The sequence below is a fragment of the Oncorhynchus masou genome, chromosome 24 (genome assembly GCF_036934945.1).
Source record: "Oncorhynchus masou masou isolate Uvic2021 chromosome 24, UVic_Omas_1.1, whole genome shotgun sequence".
Lineage (NCBI taxonomy): Eukaryota > Metazoa > Chordata > Actinopteri > Salmoniformes > Salmonidae > Oncorhynchus > Oncorhynchus masou.
In genome coordinates, this window is record NC_088235.1 from 66,435,183 (window position 1) to 66,449,076 (window position 13,894).

Genomic DNA, 13,894 nt, shown 5'->3' on the forward strand with positions numbered 1-13,894 from the left:
GCTGGCCGGGAGATACGCCTGGCTCACGGCTAACTGGTGCTAGCTTCGTGGCAGTGGCGTTAGCCACTATAGCCAATCGGTAGCAGCGGTGATCCGGTGCTACCAGAGTTACCGAGTTTACAGCAAGGATCCAGTGGAGTATCGGGCTCTAGCCGTGTATGAGTGGGGTTCGGGTGAACAGCTGAGTAGGCCGGGAGTAGGGCCTCAGGGATAGCTTCGGTACTAGGTGCCACGGTGAGCTAGCTAGCTGCAAGCTAGCTGTGAAGATCAGAAGTAGTGGTCCAAGGATTACGGCAGGAATCCGGCGTTGTTGTGGAGAGACAGTCTGATACTAGTAGACTGGCGAGTATTATCCAGGCAAAGAACAGGGCTGGTATCTGTGCAGAAGGTAAAAGCAGCTAGCAGTGGCTAACAATGACTGAATAGCTAATTAGCTGGTTAGTTTCTGGAGGTTCTTGAATGTGTTCTAAAATTAAAAATAATAGCGATACCGTATCACATTGGGTGAGACAGGTTACCGGAAGGTATAATCGAGTTAAAAATCGAATAGAGATTGAAAATAAAATTGAAATATATATACAAAAAAAATACAAAAAATACATGAGACACGAACAAAACACGTCTTCACTGCTACGCATTCTTGGTAAAAACAGACAACTAAAATTATATGTATGTGTGTATATATATATATATTTATTATTATTGTTATTATTATTTTAGCTAAACCGGTGGGGCTCAAAACAGGTGGGCTCAGCCCCACCTGCCCTTAATGACGCGTCGCCACTGGCTTTGTATTAATTGTAGGTCTATGCTATGGGGTATTGTTTGTGTGCCCTACAGCTACCCAGAAGGCTTTGGGTTTGAAAGTCACAAGAAACACCAGCGGAGAATCCTGTCTCATCTGTTCCCTCTCAAGACCAGCCACACTACCACACTCAGCCAAGTACCTGATTCAGACACAGGTAGGACTGTGTGTGCATGTGTGACAGTAGTGACAGCTGAGCTGTTGTCCCTGGTCAAGGCCTGCATCCATAACCCATGAGAGTGAGCTGAATGTGTGTGTGTGTTACAGAGCTCATGTCCCAAGTAGAGTCTGTGTGGTCTAAGATCCTTACTGAGAGACGCACCATTCTAGAAGACACCTATAAGATTGAGCTCTCATCTAATCAGACGCAGAGGATGGGACCTGTCAGCATGAGTGACATCAGCCCGCTGTGGGAGGAGACAGCACTCAAGGTGTGGCAGTTATACACAGGTGAGACCACACACAGGCATGGACGTAGACAGACATCACTTGGGTATACACACAGGTGAAACCACGCACATTAATTGACGTACATACACATCACTCAGGTATACACACAGGTGAGACGCAGGCCTGCACAGAATATCAGATCTTTATACCCGAAAAAGTGAACTACATCAGTATGATCTACCGATCTTGTAATATACTCAGGCCTGCACTTGTATTTGTACTTGTATTTTCACTTGTATGTCTGACTGAAAGGTTGATGGTTTTTGTCCCGTCAGGCAATGTGAAGAGGAAGCTGACTAGCACCATCCAGAGGAAAGATAGTGTAATCAGCTCTGCTATTCGCTCTGTCCACAAACGACTGGGGAGAGAAACTGGCACTGTGGAGGTAATGCACACACACACGCACACACGCACGCATGCAAACACACACACACACACACACACACACACACACACACACACACACACACACACACACACACACACACACACACACACACACACACACACACACACACTCACACACACACATACACACACACACACACACACACACACACACACACACACACACACACACACACACACACACACACACACACACACACACACACACACACACACACACACGAAGGGAGAGACATGCACAGACACACACACAGAAACAAACACAGTTTGTGGGGCAAGACTGAAAGACAGACAGACGCTGTAAATTCATGCCTGTGCACATGAGTAATACGTCTCCACGTCCTGATCCAGATGGTGCGACGTCTTCATCTGCAGGAGGAAATAATGATGTGGGCAGCGTGTTTCGGGAGGAAAACAACAAAAAGCGCGTCTTTAACCTTCAACAGCAGCCTGAGAGTGTGTGTGTGTCTGTGTATTACTACAGATAAAACTAACAGATATCAATTACTGGACCCACTGAGGGGTGGTCAGATGGGACAATCCAGATCCATTTACAGTCATAATCAAAACACACCCACAGGGCTGGAAGGACCAACGCACACAGCACAGTGACATTAGTGTGTGTGTGGTGCTTTAGGTGCATGTGGACGTGTTTGACTATACTTGTGGGGACTAGACGTCCCCAGAAGAATAGTAAACAAACAGTTGACCAACTGGGGACGTTTTGTTTGTCCCCACAAGGTCAAACACTATTTCTAGTGGATTAAGGTTAAAATTAACATTAGAATTAGGTTTAGCGTTAGGAGCTAGGGTTAGTTTTAGGGTTAGGAGATAGGGTTAGTGTTAAGGTTAGGTTTTGGGGATAAGGTAAAAAAATGATTTTGATTAGGACTGAATTGTGTGTCCCCACAAGGTTAGCTATACAAGACTGTGTGTGTGTGTGTGTGTGTGTGTGTGTGTGTGTCTCGAGCCACCTAAACAGGCTTTGGTAATTTTAGCGGTACAAATCTGATTTGTGTTCTTCTTTATCATATCATCTGCTGACAGACCATCGACTGCTCGATGAATGGTCTCAGTCAGGAAATAGGATTTAACAGAATATATTTTTCATCACATTGGCCCCGCAACAAGCGATGTTCGTCAGACCATGAGACATCCAGAAAATCGTTCTCCTCATGTAATAGTCTGTAGCGCCGGAACGGTTTAACCTACAACACTATTATGACCACTTTATGGAACGGGGAGACTCTCACAAACACTATGTGTCAGGTGACTCGACTGAAGTGCACCTGCTCTAGAGCGCTCAGGATCTCACTGACCCTAAACACATAGCCAAGACAACGCAGGAGTGGCTTTCGGACAAGTCTCCGAATGTTACTAAGGTAACACTAAGGTAACCTGCCTAAATGACTACCAACCCGTAGCACTCTGTAGCTTTGAAAGGCTGGTCATGGCTCACGTCAACACCATTATACCAGATACCCTAACTCCAATTTGCATACCGCCCCAACAGATCCACAGATGATGCAATGTCTATGCACTGACCTTTCTCACCTGGACAAAAGGAACACCTATGTGAGAATGCTATTCATTGACTACAGCTCAGTGTTCAACACCATAGTGCCCTCGAAGCTCATTACTAAGCTAAGAACCATGGGATTGATCACCTCCCTCTGCAACTGGATCATGGACATCCTGACAGGCCATCCCCAGGTGGTAAGGGTAGGTAACAGCACATCCGCCACGCTGATCCTCAACAGGGTGGACCCAGGGGTGCGTGCTCTGTCCCCTCCTATACTCCCTGTTCATTCATGACTGCATGGCCAGGCACAACTCCAGTGGTAGGCCTGATCACAGACAACAATGAGACAGCCTATAGGAAGGAGGTCAGAGACCCTGCCGTGTGATGCCAGGACAACTGTAGTGGAGCTGGTTGAGAACTTCAAGTTCCTTGGTGTCCACATCACCAACAAACTGTCATGGTCCAAACACACCAATACAGTCGTGAAGAGGGCACGACAAAGCCTATTCCCCCTCGGGAAACGGAAAAAAATTGGTTGTACAGCTGCACCATCGAGAGCATCCTGACTGGTTGCATCACTGCATGATAACTGCTCAGCCTCTGACCGCAAGGTGCTACAGAGGGTAGTGTGTACAGTACATCACTGGGGCCAAGCTTCCTGCCATCCAGGACCTCTATACCAGGCGGTGTCAGAGGATGGCCCTAAAAATGGTCAAAGACTCCAACTACCCTAGTCACAGACTGTTCTGTCTGCTACCGCATGGGAAGTGGTACCAGAGCACCAAGTCTAGGACCAAAAGGCTTCTTAACAGCTTCTACCCCCAAAGCCATAAGACTCCTGAACAGCTAATAAATTGCCTACCCGGACTATTTCCATTGCACCCCTCCTCCTCTTTTACTCTGTTGGTATTCTCTGTTAATTTTCTATGCATAGCCACTTTAACTCAACCTACATGTACATATTACCTCAATTACCTCGACTAAACAGTGGCCCCGCACATTGACTCTGTACCGGTACCCCCTGTAAATAGTCTCACTATTGTTATCTTATTGCTGCTCTTTAATTATTTGTTACTTTAATTTTCCATTTTTTACTTAACTCTTATTTTTCTTAAAACTGCATTGTTGGTTAAGGGCTTGTATGTAAGCATTTCACTGTGAGGTCTACACCTGTTGTATTCAACGAATGTGACAAATCAAATTTGATTTGATGTCCTTGAGTGGCACAGCCAGAGCCCAGACTTGAACCCAATCAAACATCTCTGAAGAGACCTGAAAATAGCTGTGCAGCAACACTCCCCACATAAGCTGACAGAGCCTGAGGGCATCTGCAGAGAAGAATGGGAGAAACTCCCCAAATACAGGTGTGCCAAGCTTGTAGTGTCATACCCAAGAAGACTGTTTTTGCTTTGTCATTATGGGGTATTGTGTGTAGATTGATGAAGAAAACTTGGCAAAATGTGGAAAAAATTTGCAAAAAGTCAAGGGGTCTGAATACTTTCTGAAGGCACTGTATATATTTCCCGAGTTTAAAAAAATATCTCTTAGATGTTGGACAGATATTTCAAAACCTTGTTTCTTATGATTTATTTGAGCATATTATGAATATGTTATTTAATGCATTTCTATGGGCTTTAGTAGTAAAGGACAACATCTATATGTTATCCAATTGTTTTATATACTGTATATATTTTTATATCCTAAAGGTCCTGAAATTCAAAATCAAATACAGTTGAAGTCGGAATTTTACATTCAGTTAGGTTGGAGTCATTAAAACTCATTTTTCAACCACTCCACAAATTTCTTGTTAACAAACTATAGTTTTGGCAAGTCGGATAGGACATCTACTTTGTGCATGACACAATTTTTCCAACATCCAATTATTTCACTTATAATTCACTGTATCACAAATCCAGTGAGTCAGAGGTTTGCATACACTAAGTTGAATGTGCCTTTAAATGGCCTGGAAAAGTATGTAATCTCTTTAGAAGCTTCTGATATGCTAATTGACATCATTTGAGTCAATTGGAGGTGTACCTGTGGATGTATTTCAAGGCCTACCTTCAAACTCAGTGCCTCTTTGCTTGACATCATGGGGAAATCAAAAGAAATCAGCCAAGACCTCAGAAGAAAAATGTGTAGACCTCCACAAGTCTTGTTCATCCTTGGGAGCAATTTCCAAATGCCTGAAGGTACCACGTTCATCTGTACAAACAATCTGTGCAAATCAATCCCAGAACAACAGCAAAGGACCTTTTGAAGATGCTGGAGGAAACAGGTACAAAAGAATCTATATCCACAGTAAAATTAGTCCTATATCGACATAACCTGAAAGGCCCCTCAGCAAGGAAGTAGCCACTGCTCCAAAACCACCAAGAAAAGCCAGACTACAGTTTGCAACTGCACATGGAGACAAAGACTGTACTTTTTGGAGAAATGTCCTCTGGTCTGATGAAATAAAAATAGAACTGTTTGGCCATAATGACCATCATTATGTTTGGAGGAAAAAGGGCGAGGCTTGCAAGCCGAAGAACACCATCCCAACCGTGGAGAACAGTGGTGGCAGCATCATGTTGTGGGGGTGCTTTGCTGCAGTAGGGAATGGTACAATTCACACACATTACACCCCCCCCCCCCCCCCCACACACACACATTCATCAGAATTGGTGCGTTGTTGGGAACTCATTAAAATGGAAATTAGTCTGTGATGTTGTGATGTTAATTGCATAGGGGAAGAGATGAGTTGTGTTATTTAATGCAGTGTTTAAAGAGCCAATGAGGTTGCTATCTGCTAATTAGGGTAATTAATGCTATATATTACTTATGTTTGTCCAAATGAAGAAATTAAATTATAGATGGTGGTGATGGCAGCGAAAAAAGATAGTAAAAAAATAAATAATAAGGAATATGATTTTGAAGTGGCTGGCCTATGTCTGTCCTATATCTAGAAAGCTCAGGTAATATTTTTGTTTCTTTTGGACACATAGTTATCCTCTTATTTTTGTTGGCACAAAACAACCTACATACTTCCACTCGTTTGTATGGGTTTCTTTCAGACAAGTCCCATTACAGTTGTGGGGGTTGTAGAGGAAACCGGAGAAATAGTTTGTAGGCCAACCCGTTGGAACTCTATAGACGTTTTCGTGAGATGACCGATTTTCAGAATGTCTCATGGTCAGTAAAACACTGTTTGCTGGAGCTCGGCCATCTTTCACCCCAGATGCGGAAGGCCAACATAGTATATGTAAAAACTCGTATCTCTATCTTAAACTGACAGATTTTGATGGGGATTTTGTGATTATGTTACTTAGATTGACGCACGAGGATTTTATATTCTGTTTCTTTTTTTTTTTTTTACAAAAAAATAAGTATTTAATAAAACATTGCATTTATTTCCCCAGGTGTAGGCAGTAGAGCAGAGAAATATGATTACCAATACCACAAAGAAATCGAGTTAGCCATCCACGACCATGACTGAAGCTCAAGTCTGCAGCATGTTAATTTAGTCTGTAATGTTCTGTCTGTAACCGACTGAAATGTGCATTCTCGGTCACACGTTATGGCAGGAGATGTGTTGTTTCACCCTCTCAGTGATGAGGCCTATGTTGTGATGATTGTCTTAATGATTCTGTGAGCCGTGCCAATGTGAGTCCTAAGTGTCACTAGCTAGTGCTAATGTAGTAGAAGGACATGCACACACACAAAGACACACACAAGGACACACAGGCACAGCACTGCACCCTGCCCACTGCCGCAGCGTACCACTGAGATATTAATGTTTAAGCTAATTAGATCACAGACACCAAAGGTTTAGATCTATAGACAGTATTATTGGAAAGCTGTGTAGCCACTAGCTAATTTCACCCACTGAATGCAATTTATATGAGCTGTAATTATATGAGTGTATGGTAATTTCATGATGAAACAAACAATACTAATATGAATACGCAGTATGGGAAGTGGCTGTTTTACGCTACAGAAAGGTCATAAGGAAAAGATGGGACATTGTTTTTCATACAGAATTATTGAGGTGTGTTATTTTTACACACACAGTACTGTAGAACTGGTCTAAATAATCACTGAACATTGATTATAATTTTCAGTTTTTTCAGTGATTTGTTAGATATTTGTTTTATGATGTAACACACTTTGAGGGATAGTCATAGTAGTGTTGCCTGACGACTCAAACTGAATCCTTTCACTTCTTTATGTTCGCTACATACACTATATGACCAAAAGTATGTGGACACTTGCTCATCGAACATCTCATTCCAAAATCATGGGCATTAATATGGAGTTGGTTTCTTCTTTGCTGCTTTAACACTCTTCTTTCCACAACATGTTGGAACATTTCTGCTGGGACTTGCTTTCAGCCACAAGAGTATTATTGAGGTAGGGCACTGCTGTTGGGCAATTAGGCCTCGCTAGCGGTCGGCGGTTCAATTCATCCCAAAGGTGTTCGATGGGGTTGAAGTCAGGGCTCTTTGTAGGCCAGTCAAGTTCTTTAACAGGGTCATTGTGATGCTGAAACAGAAAAGGGCCTTCCCTAAACTGTTGTCATAAAGTTGGAAACACAGAATCATCTAGAATTTCATTGTATGCTGTCGAGTTAAGATTTCCCTTCACTGGAACTAAGGGGCCTAGCCCAACCATTCCTCCTCCACCAAACTTTACAGTTGGTACTATGCATTGAGACAGGTAAACCAAGATTTGTCCAGATTTGTCCATCGGACTGCCAGATAGTGAAGCTTGATTCATCACAGAGAACGCTTTTCCACTGCTCCAGAGTCCAATGACGGCGAGGTTTACACCACTCCAGCCGACACTTGGCATTGCGCATGTTGATCTTAGGCTCGTGTGCGGCTTCTCGGCCATGGAAACCAATTCATGAAGCTCCCGACGAACAGTTCTTGTGCTGACGTTCTTTCAGAGACAGTTTGGAACTTGTTACTGAGTGTTGCAACCAAGGACAGATGATTTTTCCGCGCTACTTCTCGGCTGAGCAGTTGTTGCTCCTAGACGTTTCCACTTCACAATAACATAACTTAAAGTTGACCGGGGCAGCTTTAGCAGGGTAGAAAGGTGGCAGAAAGGTGTAGTTCAGTCTTAGACTGCCATTGTTGAAGTCATTTGTGGTAACATCAAAATGAGGTCTGTTGTACAAAAAAGTCATCCGCAATTGGATCATCTCTAACCAGAGTATCAAATCATCTCTAACCAGGCTTTCATACTCTGGTTAGAGATGATCCAATCGCAGATGACTTTTTGTACAACAGACCTAATTTTGACGTTACATTGTCTTTTATTATAATTTTTTTACCCCTATTTCGTGGTATCCAATTGGTAGTTTCAGTCTTGTCCCATTGCTGCAACTCTCGCATGGACGAAGGTCGAGAGCCATACGTCATCATGCCATACGTCAAGCTGTACTGCTTGGCTGGGTTGTCAGCTGCACCAAGGTGCCTGTACACCTGGCGACCCTGTCAGCGTGCATTGTGCCCAGCCTGACACAGGAGTCACTAGTGAGCGATAGGACAAGAACATCCCTGCCAGGCAAACCCTCCCCTAACCCAGACAACGCTGGGCCAATTGTGCTCCGACTCATGGGTCTCCTGGTCACGGCCGGCTGCGACAGAGCCTGGACTCGAGCCAGGATCTTTAGTGGCACAGCTCGCACTGTGATGCAGTGCCTTGACCACTGTGCCATTTGGGAGCGTTTGGCTATGCCACTTGAGCTCTGATGTTGTTAATTTATATATTCCTAATTCCATTCCTTTACTTAGATTTGTGTGTATTGGGTAAATGTTGTGAAATTGTTAGATATTACTTGTTAGATATTTCTGCACTGTCGGAGCTAGAAACAATAACTACACCCGCAATAACATCGGCTAAACATGTATGTGGCCATAAAATGTGTTTTGATTTGTCTCTGTCTCTCTCCTCATTTCTAGGAGTTCCTGTCTTGTATGGAGGCCCATTTGAAGAGAGGTCAGGAGATGTTTGAGAAGCTGAGGAAGAACCACACACAGGTACTGTGAGATCTTTTGTGCCCAAATAGAATGTGATTGAACATCCTTTTGTGGAACATTTTTACATTCCTACAGTATTCCTATAACATTCCCCGAGCATAATTTTACATTCCTCTTATGGTTCCCCAACATAATTCTGACATGCCTCTAATGTTCTCCATACGTAATTTTCACGCTCTTCTTATCTCCCCCAATGTTTATTTTTACATTCCTTTCCCTCTCCTGCAGCTGTGTGTTTATGAGTGGGAGCGGTTGGGGACTATGTGGCTGTGTGTGGAGGAGGAGCTGCTAAGGGAGAGGGGTGTGTTCGGCCCAGGGCCGGGGGTGGTGCTGACACGAGGCTGGGTCCAGGATGCAGCTGAAGGCCCCAACCGCACCAGGCCTCGCATCCGCAGGAGAGCCCAGCGACACTCCAAACGGGTACTGGCCCTTACTGTATACCATAGCTGTCTCACACTCAACTGTATCTCTCTCTATTCCCTCTTTGTCAGCCTCTCTCTCTACGAGTCTATAGCTTTCTCTCTCTTTCTGTCTCTCTCCATTAGGTTTTACATCGCTACGTCATTAATGAACACAGTAACAATGATTAATCTAAGACATTTCTACTTGATAGCTATATACAGGGGGTACTGGTACAGAGTCAATGTCAATGTGCGGGGCATTCCTCTGACACCGCCTGATATAGAGGTCCTGGATGGCAGGAATCTTGACCCCGTTGATCTACTGGGCCGTACTCAGTACCCTCTGTAGTGCCTTGCAGTCAGAGGCCGAGCAGTTGCCATACCAGGCAGTGATGCAACACGTCAGGATGCTCTCGATGGTGCAGCTGTAGAACCTTTTGAGGATCTGGAGTTGTGCCTGGCCGTGCAGTCATGAGTGAACAGGGAGTACAGGAGGGGGCTGAGTACGCACTCCTGAAAAGCCCCCGTGTTGAGGATCAGCGTGGTAGATGTGTTGTTACCTATCCTTACCACCTGGGGGCGGCCTGTCAGGAAGTCCAGAATCCAGTTGCAGAAGGAAGTGTTTAGTCCCACGGTCCTTAGCTTATTGATGAGCTTTTAGGGCACTATGGTGTCGAATGCTGAGCTGTAGTCAATGAATGGCATTCTCACATAGGTGTTCCTTCGTCCAGGTGGGAAAGGGCCATGTGGATTGCGATTGCATCATCTGTGGATCTGTTGGTGAGGTATGCAAATTGGAGTGGGTCTAAGGTTTCTGAAAAAAAATGGTGTTGATGTGAGCAAAAGCATTTAATGGCTACAGATGTGAGTGCTTCAGGTCGGTAGTCAATTAGGCAGGTTACCTTCGTGTTCTTGGGCTATGTTGGTCTGCTTGAAGCATGTTGGTATTACAGAGTCAGACAGGGAGAGGTTGCCAGTTGGTTAGTGCATGCTCGGAGTAAATGTCCTGGTAATCCCTCTGGCCTTGCGGCTTTGTGAATGTTGAGCTTTTTGATTTTCTTAATCACATCGACTGCAGAGAGTGTGATCACACAGTTGTCCGGAACAGCTGATGCTCTCATGCATGTTTCAGTGTTACTTGCTTCAAAGTGAGCATATAAGTTATTTAGCACATCTGGTTAGCTTGTCACTGGGCAGCTCTCGGCTGTGCTTCCTTTGTAGTCAGTAATAGTTTGCAAGCCCTGCCACATTAGCGTCGGAGCCAGTGTAGTATGATTTGATTTGTATTGACGCATTGCCTGTTTGATGGATCATTGGAGGGCAGAGCGGGATTTCTTATAAGCTTCCGGGTTAGAGTCCCGCTCCTGGAAGCGGAAGCTCTACACTTTAGCTCAGTGCAAATGTTACATATAATCTATGTCTTCTGGTTGGGGTATGCACTCCCGTTCCAAGATGGTGTGATTGTCAGACATCTGTTTTGCTTGTCCCGTCCCTTGTATATATCGTTTTCTTCGCATATATTTAATATATATTTTTAAAATGTTTAATCTCAATTTCCATCTACAGACTTAACATACTGTCCTGCAACCCGCCTCACCCAATGTGGTACGGATCTGCTATTTTTTTATACTTTAGAACCGAAACCCCATCAGAAGCTAGCCAGCTACCTAGCTACTAGCTAGTAGTCAGTTAGCCACTGCTAGCGGTCATCACCGTTAACTCGGACATCAGCCAGCCTCAGCCCGGTCAATTCCTGTCAGTCTGCACAGCGCAATATCAACCCAGAGCATATCGGACTGCTTTTTCTCTACCATATTTCCGGATTCCTACCGCAAGCTCTGAACCTTTACACCGGATCATTGGAGCTAGCTAGCTGCTCTCCAAGTTAATGTCTCTGTCCCGAAGCAAGCACCAGTTAGCCTGGAGCTAGCCTCGAGCTAGGCCCATCTCCCGGCTAGCCGAAGAGATCCCTTTACGGCCGACACAGAGCCCCGCCGATCCATCACAACTGGTCTACCGACGTAACCGCCCGAGGGGGGTTCAACAGGCTCTTCTGTTGCGACGTCCCCCGGAGGCCTATCTCCATGCCCCGGCCCGCTAGCTATCTGAATCGCTGTGTCTCCAGTTCGCCTAGCTACTCACTGGACCCTATGATCACTCGGCTACACATGCCTCTCCCTAATGTCAATATGCCTTGTCTGTTGCTGTTTAGGTTAGTGATTATTGGCTTATTTCACTGTAGAGCCTCCAGCCCTACTTAATTTGCCTTAGCTTGCCCTTTTGTTCCACCCCCCACACATAAGGTGACTTCACCTGGTTTAAATGGTGCCTCTGGAGACAAAACCTCTCTCATCCTTCCTCAATGCCTTGGTTTACCTCCACTGTACTCACATCCAACCATACCCTTGACTGTACATTATGCCTTGAATCTATTCTTCCGCGCCAAGAAATATGCTCCTTTTACTCTCTGTTCCGAACACACTAGACGACCAGTTCTTATTGCCTTTAGCCGTACCCTTATCCTACTCCTCCTCTGTTCCTCTGGTGATGTAGAGGTTAGCGTCTAGCGTCGCGCAATCCCGTATCCGGGAGCATAATCAAAGCCTCAAGTTCATTAGCATAACGCAACGTTAACTATTCATGAAAATCGCAAATTAAATTAAATAAATATATTGGCTCACAAGCTTAGCCTTTTGTTAACAACACTGTCATCTCAGATTTTCAAAATATGCTTTTCAACCATAGCTACACAAGCATTCGTGTAAGAGTATTGATAGCTAGCATAGCATTAAGCCTAGCATTCAGCAGGCAACATTTTCACAAAAACAAGAAAAGCATTCAAGTAAAATAATTTACCTTTGAAGAACTTCGGATGTTTTCAATGAGGAGACTCTCAGTTAGATAGCAAATGTTCAGTTTTTCCAAAAAGATTATTTGTGTAGGAGAAATCGCTCCATTTTGTTCATCACGTTTGGCTAAGAAAAAAAAGAAGAAAATTCAGTCATTACAACGCCAAACTTTTTTCCAAATTAACTCCGTAATATCGACAGAAACATGGCAAACGTAGTTTAGAATCAATCCTCAAGGTGTTTTTCACATATCTATTCGATGATAAATCATTCGTGGCAGTTGCCTTTCTCCTCTGAACCCAATGGAAAAGTGGACGCCGCTGGAGATAATTTCGACGGAGGACACCGAGCGGACACCTGGTAAATGTAGTCTCTTATGGTCAATCTTCCAATGATATGCCTACAAATACGTCACAATGCTGCAGACACCTTGGGGAAACAACAGAAAGTGTAGGCTCATTCCTGGCGCTTTCACAGCCATATAAGGAGACATTGGAACACAGCGCATTCAAAATCTGGGGCATTTCCTGTATTAAATTTCATCTTGGTTTCGCCTGTAGCATTAGTTCTGTGGCACTCACAGACAATACCTTTGCAGTTTTGGAAACGTCAGAGTGTTTTCTTTCCAAAGCTGTCAATTATATGCATAGTCGAGCATCTTTCTGTGACAAAATATTTTGTTTAAAACGGGATTTTTTTTAATCCAAAAATAAAAAGAGCGCCCCCTATATCGAAGAAGTTAACCCAAGCCCTGCAGCCCCAGCATCACTCCCATTCCCCAGGCACTCTCATTTGTTGACTTCTGTAATCGTAATAGCCTTGCATTCATGCATGTTAACATTAGAAGCCTCCTCCCTAAGTTTGTTTTATTCACTGCTTTAACACTCTCCGCCAACCCAGATGTCCTAGACGTATCTGAATCCTAGCTTAGGAAGGTCACTAAAAATCCTGAAATTTCCATCCCTAACTATAACATTTTTCGACAAGATAGAACTGCCAAAGGGGGCGGAGCTGCAATCTACAGCAGAGATAGCCTGCAGAGTTCTGTCATACTATCCAGGTCTGTGCCTAAACAATTTGAGCTTCTACTTTTAAAAATCCACCTTTCCAGAAACAAGTCTCTCACTGTTGCCGCTTGCTATAGACCCCTTCAGCCCCCAGATGTGCCTTGGACACCATATGTGAATTGATCGCCCCCATTTTTCTTCAGAGTTTGTACGGTTAGGTGACCTAAACTGGGACATGCTTAACATCCCTGTCTTCCTACAATCTAAACTAGATGCCCTCAATCTCACACAAATTATCAAGGAACCTACTAGGTACAACCCTAAATCTGCAACCATGGGCATACTCTTAGATATCATCCTGACCAACTTGCCCTTTAAATATACCTCTGCTGTCTTCAACCAGGATCTCAGCGAACACTGCGT

The 13,894-nt window shown here is 44.2% G+C and overlaps 1 protein-coding gene across 3 annotated transcripts in view; it reads left to right on the plus strand.

Moving 5' to 3' along the window:
- wdfy4 (WDFY family member 4) overlaps positions 1-13,894 on the plus strand; it is a 191,577-nt gene that overhangs the window by 117,493 nt on the left and 60,190 nt on the right. For all 3 annotated transcript variants that reach the window (XM_064934604.1, XM_064934603.1, XM_064934605.1), the window contains exons 40-44: positions 841-962; positions 1,073-1,255; positions 1,531-1,640; positions 9,137-9,214; positions 9,443-9,634. In XM_064934604.1, the coding sequence (XP_064790676.1) occupies positions 841-962; positions 1,073-1,255; positions 1,531-1,640; positions 9,137-9,214; positions 9,443-9,634 (685 nt within the window). The remainder of the gene's footprint in view (positions 1-840; positions 963-1,072; positions 1,256-1,530; positions 1,641-9,136; positions 9,215-9,442; positions 9,635-13,894) is intronic.